The sequence below is a fragment of the Ailuropoda melanoleuca genome, chromosome 2, assembly GCF_002007445.2.
Source record: "Ailuropoda melanoleuca isolate Jingjing chromosome 2, ASM200744v2, whole genome shotgun sequence".
Taxonomy (NCBI): Eukaryota; Metazoa; Chordata; class Mammalia; order Carnivora; family Ursidae; genus Ailuropoda; species Ailuropoda melanoleuca.
The window spans coordinates 112,717,600-112,735,952 of NC_048219.1; the positions used below are offsets into that span (position 1 = coordinate 112,717,600).

At 35.0% G+C, this 18,353-nt stretch overlaps 1 protein-coding gene across 1 annotated transcript in view; it reads right to left on the minus strand.

Moving 5' to 3' along the window:
* LRP1B (LDL receptor related protein 1B) overlaps positions 1-18,353 on the minus strand; it is a 1,837,899-nt gene that overhangs the window by 333,777 nt on the left and 1,485,769 nt on the right. Inside the window, exon 41 of the mRNA XM_034642051.1 lies at positions 227-416. Within this exon, the coding sequence (XP_034497942.1) occupies positions 227-416 (190 nt within the window). The remainder of the gene's footprint in view (positions 1-226; positions 417-18,353) is intronic.

Sequence of the window (18,353 nt, forward strand, 5' to 3'; positions counted from 1 at the left end):
AGATTGTCTTTTGCTGGAATTTTCATGGAGTTGATACCTATCATTTCACAAGTCTGGATCCTAATTACTCACATTTACAATGCTCTTTTTAAAAAATAGTTTTATGAATGAGGAAAGGAGAACTTCAAAGAACACCTGTGACTTAAAAGTTAATTCTTTTAAAAATTAACATAACTTTGATAATCTTTGACTTCTAATGAAGAAATAACAATTCACTGTTTCTTACTTTTGGCATTCATCCAGGGCTAATACATGTGGGTGGTCATCCTCTGACATGGCAATGACTGCTTCCCTGTCAAATGCTCCCGGTCGCGTCTGGTCCACTGTATGTCTGGTGATGGATGAGGTAGTCGAGCTGGTCCAGTACAGGGTATCCCAAGCCCTGTGATAGGCAAGTCCTTCAACAGAACCCACATCTGAGGGGGAAAAGAAAAGAATAAATGTACACTTTTATCTACAAAAGACATAGTTTCTGGACAGAAAAGGCATTTCAGATATATTCATATATCTATACGTTATTTTAGCAATCATTTCTTTCCAAACTCTCCAGAATGAAAACATAATAATTTGATGCCTACAAATGATAGCTGATTACACACAGCAAAACTGAGCTACGAACTGGTTTATTTGTCACAAGAGCAGTTTTTGCAAAATCATGTCATTAAAGTCTTCTCACCACCCCCTCAAGAAAAAAATCTCAATTAAACAACTGATTTTTATTTAAGAAAATGGTGTCTCTTTTTTCATATCTTAATCATTAATTTTCAAAAAGTATCCGCTGTGCAATAATTTACAGATGCTTTTGAAAGCCATATGTAGAGGTTCCCATTGAGGTATAAACATAATGAATTTTATCTTGATACTATATCTGAAGACATCAAGGAAAAGTAAATACATCAAAAACTACAACAGTATTGAAATGCCAAATCCAAAACCACATTTCCAACTATTAAACAATGGTAGAGAATGTTTTAATAAGTTACTGTAGTAAGTTCTTTGATTCTATTCAACTAATGTGGTATAAAAGTAAAAGAAAATGAAATTAATTACCAGCTAACGTAAGCTTTAATTGTTGTCAGAAAAGATAAATGGTAGTACACAGATTCCAGTACATAAAAGTGGCAATGTGAAAAACAAGAGTAATTATTTCTTAAATCGTGCTCCCAATTACTAGGATAACACAAGATAGCTGTGTTATTTTTCAGAGGTGCTTTGAGTCCTTTTTTAGCATAACCAAATTATTATAGTCTTTCCTTTGTGTTGTCTGTTTTCTTCAGAGTTATTACTCTTAGCACGTTTAATTTCAGGAAGGATATATATAGTTTCGGCAGTCACGCTAAGAAATTAACATTATAACAAGCAGAACTTTTCTACTGAATTTCTCTGAAAAAATCTCCGAAAGGAATTATTCAGCTCTTCTAAAATTAGGTAGATAAAAAGGGTTATTTTCAGGTTTAAGATGGGTAAATACTTAGTTTGATGGTCAATAGAATTTAGTGGGAGAGCAAAACAATATTAAAGTCTTTTGAACTAGATTTCTTTAATGTGACTAAGTTTTGTCTTTTTTTTTTCTACACACAACAGAGAAAGATCCACTAACAACAAAATTATTAGCTATGATTTGTTGGGCACTGTCTTTCTGCTAGGAATTGTGCTAACTATTCTGCATGCCTCACTTTATCTGTAAAGCTACTCTGAAGTTTATTGTTTTTCTTTTCCTAAAAAGGAAACTGAAACCCATGATCACAGGACTCTTAGAGTTAAAGTAAGATTTTTTAACACAGGTTCATCTGCTCCTAAAAGTCTATATTCTTTACCACCATCATTTAGAGATGGGTTTATAGCCCCTATCACGAATTCTCAATCTACACAAAGCTAGAATCAAACAAATGACTCCGTAGTTTCAACTTGTCTAACTCTAGGTGAATTGTATAACCAGTAATTTACTATGAGTGGTCTCCTCTTACACATTCAACAAAACAATTTACAAGAAATTAATGTGGCTGATTAGTATGGAAACTTAGGCCAGAGATGATGGGGAAAATTATTAAACACAATCACAATAAAATCCATTAAACGCTTTTTATATGAATCACATGGTATTCTTACTTGTGGTGAGTAGGGGGGAGATTGAAAATGGTCAAAGGTATTTCAATTATTAATTAAAAAAATCAACCATTCCACTGTACTTTTTGCACTTTCAAAACATATTAGAAATGAAGCTAACTCTATTAGTGGTGTAAGCAGCATTCTGCTCTTTCCACATGCACAAACAGAATGAGAAATGGCGTAGCTTTGAAAACATCCGCGTACATCAGAATCATTCATCTACCCTCACTCTATATCTTCCCCCTCTACTGGCTGTGACAGATCTTCTTCGCGGCCACCTTTTCCCTGCCCCATCAGGAAAAAATACTTTCTTATCACTACTGAGACGAAGCTGACTCTCCTTTTCCATGGTTGACATAGGTCCAGGTTTACTAGGGGACATAATACACCTCACTGTCCAGGTACAATCTCTTCTATCTTATTCTTGTAATAAATGACAACCTGACAGTACACTTAATTATAATCTGGTGCTACGTTTTAAAGTATTTCAGTAATTCGCTTTCTCAAAAAGATACCGAATTCTCTGTATAAATTGTACTTGTCATTAACGAATAGCCAATTAAAGACATATGTAAAATTAAAAGTCATGAAAAATAGCTGAGGTAACATTAAGACATTCATATCATTTTTATGATTATTTCACACAATATGGGGTCATGTTGTGTGTGTGTGTGTGTGTTTATGTTTGAACATTAAGCTTCCTGAATCAGTTAAACAGGTAGAATAAGAACTTTGAGTTATTGGTCTTGGCAGATAATTATGTACCTTCAAAATCAAAGTAAAATGCCTATCTATCCGGTCAACTAGCCCCAAAATATTAAACATAATTAAGCATCCTTTGAAGCTCAAGAATGTAAAATGGGCATAATTAAAATAAATAAATAAATAAAAGTGCTATTTTTGCAACTCCATACTTTTTACCTCAGCAAAATAATTATATTGAAAGTGTGATGCATAACCAAGTAAAAATACTACCTCTTCATTCTATGTACTTATTAAAAAAAAAAAAGTGAGAGAGGTCCCTTCCCTCCATCTTCCTTTGAGCTAGGAATTAGGTTTGGCTAAGCATGAATGAGGTTCCGACATATTTTTGTAGAAGTAAGAAGAAGAGGTCAGTTTGTTAAAAAATACAAGGCAGGCAAATAACTCAGAACCACGGCTATAGTTAATTTCCTGGATTCTAATTTCCACAGAAATGGACAAGGAAATTGATCCTACCAGCCTGGCACACTGACACCGACAACTACCCTGACAGCTACCCAGAGGATTTCATAGAGAACACACCTTCATCTCACTACCACAGAAGGACAACAGGTCCTTCTTGTCTTTACAGTGTTCAGGATAAGAGCTTACAAAATGGGAAAGGCAATGAAGATGTTCTTGGGAGGGAGCTACAAATACAAAACACTGCCATTCATCTGGCTGGAACAACAGTCACAGATTAAATCCTGTAGCAAAATTAACAGGAAATAATATTTATTTTAAGGAGATGCTATAATTGCAAAGGGTCATAATGGCCTCTCCTCTTGAAAGTATCCTACTCTCTTACTCATTGGCTTATTTACTAAAGGCATGAAGTATCAGAAGGTTTGTTGTTTGAAATTATATTAGTAGTACAAAGCATGCTAATTTTGTCTGCAGGATCTAAAGACAGAGAAGCAGGCTCAATTTTCAGCCCAGGTACTAATGTGGGTATACAAATGGCTGATAAAACATAAAACATGTTTGGTATTATCAGTCACCACAGAAATGGAGATCAAAATCATGCTTCACTTCCATTATGATGACTGTAATTTAAAAAGATAATAACAAGTTTCAGCAAAGAAGTGGAACACTCATACGTTGCTGGTGGGAATATAAAATAGTGCAGCTGCTTTGGAAAACAGTCTGGCAGGTTTTCAGAATTTTAAATATATAATTACCACTTGACAAAGCAATTCCTCTGGTAGGTCCATACCCAAGAGAAATGAAAACGTATATCCACATGAACACACATGTTCATTGCAGTTTATTCATAATAGCCAAAGGCAGAAATAGCCCAAATATCAACCAGCTGCTGAATGGATGAATGAATTGTGGTACATCTATACAATGGAATATTTTTTAGCAATAAAAAAGAATGATGTACTAATATAAGCTGAAACACGGATGAACCACGAAAATAGTATACTAAGTGAAAGAAGCCAGTCACATTAGACCACTTATTCTATAATTTCCTTCACATGAAATCTTTAAAGGCATAAAATATATTAGAGGTTGCCTGGTTTAGGGAGCATGGGGTAGGAGAATAAAAAGTAACTGCTAATTGATATGAGCTTTTCCTAGGGGTGGGGAGGGGGTGAGGAAAATATTGTCAAATTGATGGTCATTATGGTTACACAATTCTGAAAATACCAATAGATACTTTAAATGGGCAAATAGTCTATGGATGATCAAAGTAAATCTGGAGCTCTCTTGAAGGAAATGTATAAAATAATATGAAAATAAGCGTTAATAAACTGGTACAATTTAAGTTCTAGTTTGATAAGTACTTCTATTTCTATTATGAGTCCAGCCACAGGGTTACTAGACATAGTATACAATGTCAGTGGACAAAAATGGATATGGTTTAATTGTTAGCGAGTGATTTCTCTTGAGTCTACCTTACCAAATTGCTTTATAAATGATTAACTGTGTGGGTTATTTTCCCTTTTCTAACTATTCAACTGGTGAACTGATTTTAATAGATTTTAATGTAGATTGATTACAATAAATTAGACTATCACCTTCTGGTTTGAAGACATTTTTGATTTTCACATTAGAAATACAATAAAATAACTGTATAAAATATCCTTCAGATATAGGCTTTCATTTTTATTTCTTCAGATTATGTAAGGCCATTAGCAAGTCACATACCAAGACTGATATATACCAGTAGAGGGTACTGGCCAGGGCATAATCTGAACTCTTCAATATTCATTCAGATTGGGGATGGCCCAGTAAAGGCTGCCAAATATTTGGAATGTCAACCCTGATCACATCTAAACTACAGCAATAGCTTTTATCTGTACACTTTGCCCTGAATCTTTATGTTCTTATATTCATTAGCCTGTAAAAAGCTCAACAATTTTTTACTAGTCTAATTTACTAAAAACAAAAAAAAAATCAAAGTCTATATGATAGTCACAGATTTAAACAAGGGCCTGAGGGGGGTAAAATATATTTTGTGTGCCTAAATACCTGGAAAACAGAATCTGCTGAAAAACTAGTAAGTGTTCAGTAATATGGCAAGCATCAAATAAATAAACCAAAATTAATAGCCTATATGGACAAAAATAACTAGTAGATATATAATGGAGAAAAAAAAAAAAAACAAACAATCCAAGCAGCCATTAATGATGTGGTTTCAGTCCATGAATACCTACACAACTGCTCCAGGCTTGATCACCTGAATTTGACCCTCCTGTGCCCAAAGTATTGCAATAAAGCTATCTTTCAAGAATGTGGTTATTTAACCTCAGGCCTTCATAGCTCTTGAGACACAACCCATTCAAAGAGTTTGAAGGGGGAATTGCTTTATATTACTCTTTTTTGTCCTCATTAACCTACTTACTAAAACACTTTTTTCTTTCCAAAAGCAAACTTGTTTGCCATCACACAGTCTATCTTTAACAAAGACAAGCATTCACTATTATCCCAAAAGTGGTTTTAATTCCCTGGAACCAGAGTACCTCAAGTATTTCCAAGTTAGAAGCCAGTATTTGCTTTACATTGCATAACAAACAGGACTATTTACTTGGGTTTGCCAGAAAAAAGGAACATTTTGCCCTAAGGGAGTATTGAAGCAAATTGAAACAGTTTGAAGCTTTTAGGTGACAGTGTTTCCACCCACCCATAATCTTAGGGGTGTGTGTGTGTGTGTGTGTGTGTGTGTGTGTGTGTTCAAGTTTAAAAACCTTTAAAGATCCTTGTTTCTGCCTGAACTTAAGACTCAGCTGAAAATTTTATAAATTCAGACATGTCTCAACAACTGCCTTTATCTTGTTTCACCACTAATGGAAGCGAAGAAATATAAGCCATGAAAAAATTGAGCATATGGTTAATTATAGTTGTGTCGTTCCTTCAGAAGTAACTGGAGATAAGCACTGACTCAAGTAAGATTAAACTAACATTGGAATGCCTAGGGCTTCCAGGAAAAACATAAACTCCAAGGTTTCTAAAACACTCAAGTATGTCATACTTCACCCTCCAGGGAAAGGCTGGGGCACCTTCTATGTACAGGCTTTCTTTGAGAAATATAATTAGTAAGTCACTTGGAACCCATCTGCATTTCCTTTGTGAGACTGTGGTAAATCCTCAGGCCAAAGTCACACCTGAAATATTCTTGAGAAGCAGGTGTCTCTGCCCATTTCCAGGTGTCTGGATAAAATTCAGCATTTCCCTCAATCAATTCATACAATGCAAAATGATCTCAACAGCAATTCCTTTATAAACAGAACAGACAATAATTTCCTAATATCGTATAAAGAAAGGGGAGGTCTTCTTATCCAAACTAAGACCCAGTTTCTCAAGATTCATCATTAGATGTGTGTTCCCTTGGTGTAAGGCCATCCCTCACCTGTTCATTGCTTAAATACTTTTTGTAAATAATATTCTTCGGAGAGTAACTTACTAATTTATAAATGATTAATGCTTTACTATGTTTTATTTTATTCTATTATTTTTAATGGGCCATAAAATATGGTCATTTTTTTATGCAGAAGAAAAGATGAGAAACAACTTCAAAAACACAGTCTTGAGAAAGGCATAGAAATGAGGGCTTTGGGTACCAATAAATAGTACAAGTATACATGGTCCTTAATAGAAATGTAGCATTATATCCACCTTGTGACCTATTCTTTAGTGATAAATTAGTAATTTCATGAAAAGTATGTGCTGTACTTTTGTCAATTATACACATAAATGTTAAATAATAAACGTTAAATAATAAATGTACATACAATTGGACAGAGCACATTCATCTGGCTTCTGCTAATCTTAGGGCCTTTTAAACTGAATTCCGTCAAGAGCAGTTAACAATGCTGACTTCTGCACCAGAGGCACAGCACTTTACTTAGCCATTACTATATGTATTTCTCCTCTTCCTCCTTCTCCTTCCTCCTCTTCCTCTTTCTCACTTTTCCTCTTCCGCCTCCTTCTCTCCTCCTCCCCCTCTTCCTGCTCCACTTCTTTTTCCTTCTTTCAGCTCTGCCTTTCCTTCTTCAGATATCTGATCTAACATTACTGATAGACATTATTTTTCTACCTCACTTTCCTTCTGATTCAGTCTCACTTCAGTATTTTCCCATGTTCTACAACCATTATCTCTCTCCTGATTCTGTTTGCCTATTTTTCATTTGCTTGTTTGTTTTTAAATAACCCTTCATTTGGTGATTTCAGGCCTTGATTTCACTCTGACTTGAATCAATGTAATCCCTTCTATGCCATTCTGATCCACAGCAAAATTATCTGTTTTGGCTTCTTCGCTCCCTCTTATTGATGGATTTTTGTGGAGTGGAGGAAATGTTATTCCAGACATCCTTTTGTTGCTCTGCCAGCTCTTGGCTTTTTAAAGCTATTTCATCAGGTGATTGGTCTTAAAACTTGAGACTCAGAGCAAGCTAAACTTCCATATTCTGATGTTAAATTTGTTTATTTACATATCATATGTAAGTAACTTGATACAATGTCCATGTTTTTAAGCTATATAGAAATAATTAAAATTGAATAATAATTCTTTTCTGAATCACTATAATACTTAGAACAAATACATTTAAGTAACAAACAGGATTTTTTAATGGCTTTAGAAAATCAAGAATAATAGTAAATTATCTTGATTTTTAGATGCCAAGTCCTTTTTCTTTTTAAGCTTTTCATGTAGGGGCGCCTGGGTGGCTCAGTCAGTTAAGTGTCTGACTCTTGGTTTTGGTTCGGGTCAAGGTCTCATGGGTCCTGAGATTGAACCCTGCCCTGTGTTGAGCCCCACCTCAGTCTCCACACTCAGCGGGGAGTCTGCTTGAAGTTTCTCTCCCTCTGTCCCTCTCTCCACTTGCATGTGCATGCTCTCTCTCTCTCTGTGGAATAAATACATCTTAACAATTTTAAAAAAATTAAAAGCTTTTCATGTATAATGGTTTGTCCCCTTTGGAAAAAAATGAAGCAGTCATTTGTAATAGTACAGAACAACTAGGTAAAGATATAAAGCAACATGTCCTTTTGAGGGGTTATCTTTTCAGTAGTAAGCGGCAAGTGAAATGCTTTGTAAACATTGTTAATTTCAATACTAATTTGCCTTTAGATTTTAGAACTTTTATTATCAGGAATCCAAGAAAAATTTAAGAGATTAACAAATTAAGAGACCAATCTTTCAAAAATAGAAAGAATCTGAAGGTTTAAGTATTATAATTGTAGATTTCATGAAGACATTAACAATTTGAGTATAAATTCATTTACATTATCAAGCAAATAAACTTAAGGGGTCAGTGTCATAATAATCCTCCCATTTCATAATTTTTTTTACTTATGGTGTGTTACATTGTTAATATTTTAAATAGATACTATTCTTTGACAAAAGCACAAAACTAGATGAAAAAATAAAATTGTGGAATCAATTAAATTAGGTACAAGATTTCCAAAGTACTTTGTATTGATATTAAAATTCATGAGAAACATACCCCTAATTTCCCATCAAACATACAGATCCATTTGCATTGTATCTTGCCCCCTCCCCTTGAGAGAAATGAATATCCTCCTATAACAGGGAAGTCCACTACTTGTGCTCTTTATCAAGGGCATTGGTCCTTTTGTTTTCTCTGCTCTTTCTTAAAACATAAAGGCCTTCCATTTTACTGGATCATCTGACATCTTTTATAACTCCATTGAAACTACCCTTTTTAAGATAACCAGCAATTTTTCAATTGCTAAATCCGATGCACATTTTTTTCATCTTATCTAGTTACTTAGCCGTTCTGGACTCCCTTCCTTTTAAAATCCTTTGAAAGAGTTGGTCTTTGCTCGTTTGTTTGACATGTTCTTTACTGCTTTCTCCTGTCTCACTGGTTGTCTCCTTCCCAACATTCTCTGCTGGCAACCCTTCCACCCAGCCTCTGAAATATAGGTATTATCTAAGGTTTCATTTAGAGAGTCCTCTTCTTTTCTACTGTGTCCCCTATCTTCTCTGATCTATTCCCATAGAATTAAATACCATCTATGTGCTTATGTATTCTTTTTCTTTGTCCCTTGCTATTTGTGCTCTTTTTGTCTGTCACCACATCAAAATCTAAGAGCAGGACACATGAGTGGCTTGTTCTCAATTTTATCCCCAACACTGAACAAAGTTCCAGACAGAAAAAGCAACACAATCTAATATATTAGAGATACATGTACAATAATAAGTAAGAGCACAAACTCTGGATTGAGATAATGGCTTTGAATCCCTGCATTATCACTTACCAGCTATACAACCATGGGCAATTCATTTAACTTTTCTGTATTTTCATTTCCTTATTTGTAATATAGGAATAATAACAGTACCAAATTCATAAGGCATTTGGGATGATTACATGAGTTAACATATGTAAAGTTTTAAAAATAATGCCTAATACAAAGAGCTTAATAAAAGTCAGCATTATTATTATTATTATTATTATTATTACTATTGCATTGTTCTACACAAGGCTACAGCCAATTATGCTTAGCAACACTGATGCTTTGTTGGATAAATTATCATCCCCATTTTCCACAAATAGAATAGGAGAAATGACAGTTGTTATAGAAGTGGGTTTCTGAACTCTAAGACAACACAATCTACATCTGAAAACAGAATTCTCTCCTTATTATATGAGTTGGTCTTGAAATAAGCTCAACCATTTGAACTATATCCCTTGAAATAAGCTCATCCATTGAAATAAGCTCATCCCTTGAAATAAGCACAACCATTTGAACTATATCTTTCAGTCGTAGTACTATTACTTGTGGGTTGATAACGTAAATATTTGATGATCTTTTAGGTGGCAAAGGGGTGGGACTACTAGAAAATAAAGCAATTAGAAAATGTTAATTTTGGGGGCGCCTGGGTGGCACAGCGGTTAAGCATCTGCCTTCGGCTCAGGGCGTGATCCCGGCATTGTGGAATCGAGCCCCACCAGGCTCCTCTGCTATGAGCCTGCTTCTTCCTCTCCCCCTGCTTGTGTTCCCTCTCTCGCTGGCTGTATCTCTTTCTGTCAAATAAATAAAATAAAATAAAATAAAGAATCTTTAAAAAAATCTTTAAAAAAAAAGAAAATGTTAATTTTTTCCAAAAACAAAAAAGAGACATAGGAAAGGAAGATAAGACTGAATAGAAGTGATTTTTTTTTTTTTTACGATAGCTAGTTATGAAACAGGAAAATAGAGAAAGGCTATTCCAGGTGATGGGGATTGTGGAACAAAAGTTTAATTCTCTGTGGCCAAATTTTGCAAAGAAAAAGGATAGAAATTATTACTGGAAATGGAAAGGAACTTAAGAAATGGATTGAAATATTTGATTTCTAGGAAATAATAGTGTTTTGGCATTCAACTCAATATGAAAAGATATTAAAAAATTTATTTAAATAGAGATTATTCTTTAATCTTTTAAAAACTGTGATATATTCAGAATACATTTGTTTCATATAATACATTGGTTACATAAAAATACTATGCACTGTATATGCACACAATATTTTCTTTTAAAGATTTATTTATTTATTTATTTATTTATTTATTTATTTATTTATTTTAGACAGAGAGAGAGAGTGCATGCATGAGTCAGGGGAGGAGCAGAGGGAGAGAATCTCAGGCAGACTCCCTCCATCTCATGACCCTGAGATCACGACCTGAGCTGAAATCACAAGTCAGATACTTAACCAAGTATCTTAGCCACCCAAGCACCCCCATGCACACAATATTAAAATACCATAGTGCGAAAAGAAAAAAAAAAGCCAACCAAAAACATCAATATGAAATACAATGGCTCACCTTAGTAGATATCCCCCATTGAGTGTGTTTTAAAAAAAAAAAAAACTGACTTTATGCATGTTTATTTTTATTATTTTTTAAATATTTTATTTCATTTTATTTATTTATTTATTTATTTGAGAGAGAGAGAGAGAGAGAGCACAAGCAGGTGGAGGGAGAAGCAGACTCTCACTGAACAGAGAGCTAGATGCAGGGCTGGATCCCAGGACCCGGAGATCAAGACCTGAGCTGAAGTCAGACACTTAACCCACTGAGCCACCGAGGTACCCCAGACTTACACACATGTTTAAATGGAGTGAAAGGTATATAATTGCAAACACACTTAACTAATGTTTAAAGCAAAATAACAACAGTTTTAAATTCCTTGCAAATATCTCAATTACAAGCAAGGAGAATTATTTATTGAGTAATTACTATGTCTTCAGCACCATAAAGAAGGAAATACACAAAAAGGAGGACCCTAGAATCTACTAGAAGAACCCCCCCCCTTTTTCCCCACTAACACGCTATTAATTAGCCAAATAACATTGTATAGATTTTAAGAAGTACAAAACTTCAGGGAGGTACATGTGATTTTCTGAACAAGTTTACATCATCACATTTACTTTAGTCACACAAGCATTTTAATTAAAATATCTTCAAAGTTCTACCCACTTTTTAATGAAATCATTTGTCTATGCAACTCATTTTTAAATTCTATTTCTCAGTAGTGTTAATTTCTACAGTCTTTTTGAATACATTTATAAAATGTCCCCATTTCCTCCCCTCATCTCCATCTTCATCATCCTTAGAGACCTAAATTTATTTTTTAGATCTTTTATTTCCTAATCCTCAGCATTTCTCAACTGTTAAGGACTTTCTCTATTCAACAGGAATCACACTCAACAATAGCGCTTCTGGGCTTCAACGTGGCCATCATCCTCTCCTAACCTTTACCTTCTTATTTGTCAGCATGTTCATTATAACTGAACTTAATGTTTGTTTGTACCCCAAAGTTTGAGTATGAAATCTGTCTTTCATCATACAATTAATTACTGTACTCGGACTATGATATGTAGCCTACCAAAAATGAACAACATGGTCAACCATTTTAACAATGTCTTTACTACTAGCCTCAATTTTTATGTTTTTCTCTACCTTTCATTCCTCTAAAACTGGATCATTCTTCAATTTACTTCTTGTACTTCTCTTTAGAAAATGGAAGATTATTGAAGGAAGAGAAAGAATTATGGACCAAATTCATCTAGTACAACTTCAGATTGGCCTCTTGCTTTCTGTGGTACACATCAGTGACATCTTGGTGATTTATATGTCATTCTTCACAGTGACTCATTCCTTTTATTTCTTACCATAATTCTCTCCTTGCTTGACTTTCATGATTATATACATTCTTGTCTCTCTATATATATCTACTACCACTCTCTCTTCTCCTATTTCCCATTATGAGTGATCCCCAAGGCTCTTAGTAAATAGAAGACATCTCATGACTTGAGCTGTAAGCACTATCCTATGACCCATGACAAAGACTCTCTTTTAGCCAGGGTCCTCTGAGCCCTCTTCTGGACTAGCCCTCAACCTTGGCCTTTAAAAACTGTAGTCTTTCAGCATAAATTATTTCATTTACTCCCTGTCCCCGTGCTAAAAATTTAAACAAACACTAACCTCTTTTCTGACAGCTCAAGGTAGCATCCCTAGAATGACCCAAAACCCCCTTGAAGTGCCTGCTTGAGAAAGTTCAAGGCTGCCAAAAGAATTTACCTTATATTCTAGCCAACACTTGCTGATAGGCCCTGACCACTCTTTCTTAAAGCATTTGCTAAAAAGAGCTTACAATGATGAATCCTTCCTCTTTCCCTTTTAATATATATGTATCTCCTACAACTCAAGAGTGTCATTCTCAAGGACGTGAAAGCTACTCCTTCGAAATGTAACCATCAGGTAAGATAGGGACTGTGATCTCAGTCTCTGTGGGAGAATAGAATCCTAACTTCCGTAATTGCCAGCTACAGACACAGCTGGCCTAATGGAATTTACAATGACCAATTCTGCAATTTTTCATTTTCTTTCCCCTGCTCACCTCACTCCTTATTCCCTCATTCTCCTTTTAAATCACTCAATCATCTCTGTACAAATCAGTTAATACTGGACTTTCCTACATTATGCAATAATACATAACCGATTAAAACATGCTCTTATGACTTTAACTTGTATCTGACTGTGTTTATCTTTGGACTCCAAATCTGTATTTTTAGTTCTATATTCTTGTATCTTCAGAATAAAATTTAGGAGATTTAAGCTTGCTTCCTAACTTTATGGAGTATTTTTTTCTGCTTAGTAATGGTATTTGCTTCTCAAAAGAAAACTTCTTATTGTAATTAAATAACTAGATAAAACCACTTATAGAGAGAATTGAAGAGATGTCCTGAGGAACATGTTTGAAGGTAAATCAGACTTCATGCTTTTCCTTGTTGAGAAGGAGACCAGAGTACGAGAGCTGAATTGCTTAGGAAAATAAAGTAGATTTTTTAGTGCTATGTGATTGAAGAGAAGAAAAAGTTATGAGGTAATAGCTGGAGAGAGAAATTTGAGCAAGGAAACACTGAGATCTAATTGGGAATGCTGTGTGGGGTTCAGTGAAAACCTGTTAGCATCTTTCTGTGAAATTTCCCATATAATACCCATTTATTATTTAGGTTTGTTGACTGGAAGCTTTCTGGTGATAGGCCTCAAGGAGGATGTAGGGCAAGAGTCTAAATCTGTGCATGGGAAGCTTAGTATATCTGAATTATAGATTTAGATCATGTTCTCTTACCATCTAGATTAAATACACTCAAAAAAGGGCACCTGGCTGGCTCAGTTGGTTAAGTGTCTGCCTTTGGCTCAGGTCATGATCCCAGGGTCCTGGGATTGAGCCCCAAGTTGGGCTCCCTGCTCAGGGGGGAGTCTGCTTCTCCCTCTACCCATCCCCCTGCTCATGATCTCTCTCTCTCTCTCTCAAATAAATAAAATCTTTTAAACAATGAACTTTAAAAAAGATGCCACAGGGGCGCCTGGGTGGCACAGCAGTTGAGCGTCTGCCTTCGGCTCATGGCGTGATCCCAGCGTTGTGGGATCGAGCCCCACATCAGGCTCCTCCGCTATGAGCCTGCTTCTTCCTCTCCTAGTCCCCCTGCTTGTGTTCCCTCTCTCGCTGGCTGTCTCTGTCTCTGTCAAATAAATAAATAAAATCTTTAAAAAAAAAAAGAAAGAAAAAAGAAAAGATGCCACAAACACTTTTTTTCGCAGAAACTTTCTCCTTAGCTATCAAATAAAAATAAAATATCATAATGCTCTTCTCCTACTCTTTCAATCACTGAAATTCTCATTTACATTGAAAGAATGTCCTCAGAGGGGTGCCTGGGTGGCTTAGTGTGTTAAGCTTCTAACTTCCGCTTGGGTCATGATCTCATGGTCCTGGGATCGGGCCCCTCCAAACCCTGCTGTCAAGGCTCATATTGGTCTCTGCACTCAGAGGGGCGTCTGCTTATCCCTCTGGCCCTACCCCCGTTCATGCTCTCTCTCAAATAAATAAATAAAATCTTTTTCAAAAAAGAAAGAATGTCTTCTCAAGATGCCTTTCTTATATTGTCACTTATCTCATCTCTTCCTACTTCTCCACATACTCTATCCCTCTATTTTTATACTTATTAAACTGCATCATAATAACTTTTATGTCTACTTCCCTAAGCATGTTTTAAGCTCCTCAAAGATCCCTTAGTTATATGCACAAGCACCATCTTTCTGGGGTTGACCACTTAGAATACAGAAATAGGCTGTATATTCTCTCCGTATGTCCAGAACCTCGTGTTGATAGGTAGTATTTCTCATGTTTGTTGAATTCTCCAATAAAATGCTCAAAAATTAATTTTTAATTTAAATGTAGGGCAATTAAGTGGGGATGGAGAATATCTGATTTTTTAAAAAGATTTATTTATTTATTTATTTTAGAGAGAGAGAGCAGAGGGAGGGGTAGAGGAGAGAGAAAATCTGCAAGCAGACTCCCTGCTGAGAGCAGGGTCCAACTTGGGGCTTGATCCCTGGACCCTGAAATCGTGACCTGAGCTGAAATGAAGGGTCAGCCACTTAACTAACTGAGCCACCCAGGTGTCCTGGAGAATATCTGATTTTTAAACTCCTTCCTTATTAAGAAAGCTACTAAAAATTACCAAATTATTGTTTAAAATCACTCATCACAAAATTAAATTGATAAAGGCATGGGGCACATGGGTGGCTCAGTTGGTTAAATGACCAACTCTTAATCTCAGCTCAGGTCTTGAACTCAGGGTCGTGAGTTCAGGCCCCGTGTTGGGCTCCATGCTAGGTGTGGAGCCTACTTTAAAAAAACATTTTTTTTTGATAAAGGCATTAATAATACCATTTCCTTGGAATAATATTTCTTCTTTATATTATCAAAAGTCAATAATATCCTGTCATATTCAGACACACTGATCTAACTAAAACATAAGACTTTTTGGAGCAAAACAATGTACAACAATGGTTTGAGACAGAATTACTTAAGAATGGGTTACTTTTGTATTATATTGTATTTTTTCTCATGTTTAATACTACTCTTCTCTGATTCTATTTTCTTCTTTCAAATATTAATGTGGCCACCTGTTGCTCTAGAAACATCCTTTTGCCCTCTTTCTTTCCCAGCTGCTTGTAACTTAGTTAATTCTGGCAAATAGGTGATAAATGGAAGAGGTATTTATCATTTCTAAGTTAAAGCAGAGAAGAACAGCGTAAATTCTCTATAATCCCTCTTGCCCCTGCCAGGATGATCTTGGAAGCCACCTGATATGGTATAGAGAACTGGGAGCAGTCTACATTGCTGAGTCACAGCATGGAGGAGGGCTACCTTGTGGAGTCAGCCAACTCTCTTCAGACATTGCATGAACCAGAAATAAATATCCTAAACTTCCAAAAAAAAAAAAAGTTACTGAAACAGACCTTAAGAAAGTCGCTCACATATCTAATTTTAAATACTATCATAAAAAACTCTTATGCTCCAACACTGTCAATTAAAATAATCTCTTTGTTCAATCTATTGTTGTTAGTCTGACAGTGCTTATACTTTCAAAATTATTCTTTAATCCTATTTAAATGAATTAAATCCATTTAATTCATTTCTAAATTATAAATTTATTTAAGGAATCAGTATCTGAGATTGCATAAACTGAAACCTAAGAATTCATCGTTACAACCCATTTGAAGACTGATTTGATGTGGTTTCAAAATTTGAATGCTCATTTTTGAAGACTGCATTTATAAATGATTCAGGTATAAATTATTATGAAATAATATTGTTGCAAAAATTTGTTAACTCACTATTAATTTAACAGTTTGTTGGCAGAAAATTATTTTAACAAGCAACATTAAACTTTTTAGGAACCAAAATTTTATCCTCAAGGGTTTATGAAACACATCCAACAATTTTCTTTTATTTATACTATCAATTCATATACACTATGTCCTGCCCTTTGAGTTCTTTCATTATTCAATGATCAAAATGAAGCTGCCTAGGTCTCTCTGGCTAACCTAGTAGTCTTTAAACTTTAGCAAATGGCCTAAGACCACATGATTGATTAACTAACCTTCCTTTCTATATCTATTGATCATGCATTCTTTCCTAGAAAGAACAGAGCACTCCTGCAGTCATAAAACAGGAATCAGACTCCTTTTTACAAATTTCCCTGGCCCCACAGAACAATGAGGAACCAGACTCCCTGGCACAACCACAAAGTACTGAGATAACATAGCTGGCACCATCCAGTCTGCATGTAATCGAGAAATGTTACAGACCACTGCACTCCCTGTATTGATCAAGTACCCTTAAAAATCCGGGCAGAAACCTCAGAGCTGGCCTTAGGTCAAGAGTCATTCTTCTTCCCAGGTGGCGGGCCTCCTGACTAAAGCTCATTTTCCTTTCCAATCAAAACTCAGTCTCAAGTATTGGCCTTTTGAGCCACAGAAGCCAATCTGGGACTCAGTAACAAAAAGTCTTGAGTAATAATAACTCTATAATAATAAAAGTCTTGTCCTATTAAATTACTCGGTGAAAATTAAAGGACGTAGCAACACTAACTTCCACCTACTTCATTCAAATAACAATAGTTAAAATTTATAAATAGCATATTGGGAATATGCACGTGCCAACTCTCATTGTCACAGGTTAACAATTTGGGGACTGACAAGTCACAAAGCTTACAAAATACCTAATTAATAGCATTTATTAAATGCTTACTATGTGCTTTTCACTATTTTAATAGTTTATTTTATTTATTCCATGGATTAAGCATTAGCTTGGTTATCTGTTCTTTTGGTCTGACTGCCCAAGTATTGTCCCTTTTTAATCTCAAACTCCCACAATAAGGGCAGAATGTGAGCATTGTAAGTTGTACATCACTCTGGTACTACATAGTACCACACAGACATCTGGATTTTACATAAAAAGTGAAAATGACAAAACAGAAACTTAGAAGAAAGTTTTACTAAGTCAGAAATAGGATACATAACAATCAATCTACTTATAAATAGAAATACAATGGAAATAAAAATCAATTTGTCAATGTAATCCAGTCAAGTCAATGTATCCTCAAAGGCTATTTTTCACAATAGAAGAGGTAAGATGTAACATTGATGATGGGAAATCTTTTTTCTGATATTTTTTTCTTTTCCCTGATGCCAAGTTTGTTTTTGTTTTGTTTTTTTGTTTTTTGCATTTCAAATGATCCAGGGAAAAGTAAAATTTCAGATAAAACAGTATGTTCAGACAATCAGCAGTACACTGTCTTACCAAACATAGTTTGACAAGAGGTAAAAGGCTTTCTACTCAGATAAAGTGATAAGAGCTAACAATCATATTGTCAAGAAAATAATTATAATTACTTTTCATGAAAAATTTAAACGTTCTCCCTTGAAAATTTAGTATTCCTCAGATTCGTATTTATTGTTTCCTTGAACTAACCACCTGGTCCTTCAAAATCTCACTTTCAAAAGCAAGATTTTTAAAATTGTTGAGGATTCTCATCACAAATATTAAATCTCTCAAAAAAGGAGTTAGTACAATGGGAAAATGAAAAATTTTTATAGGATTTTTAAAATTTCTTAGCATACATGGAACATGAAATATATATACGGAAAATGTCAAAGTTATTGAGTAAAAATAGAAAGAATTGCATGACAGGAAA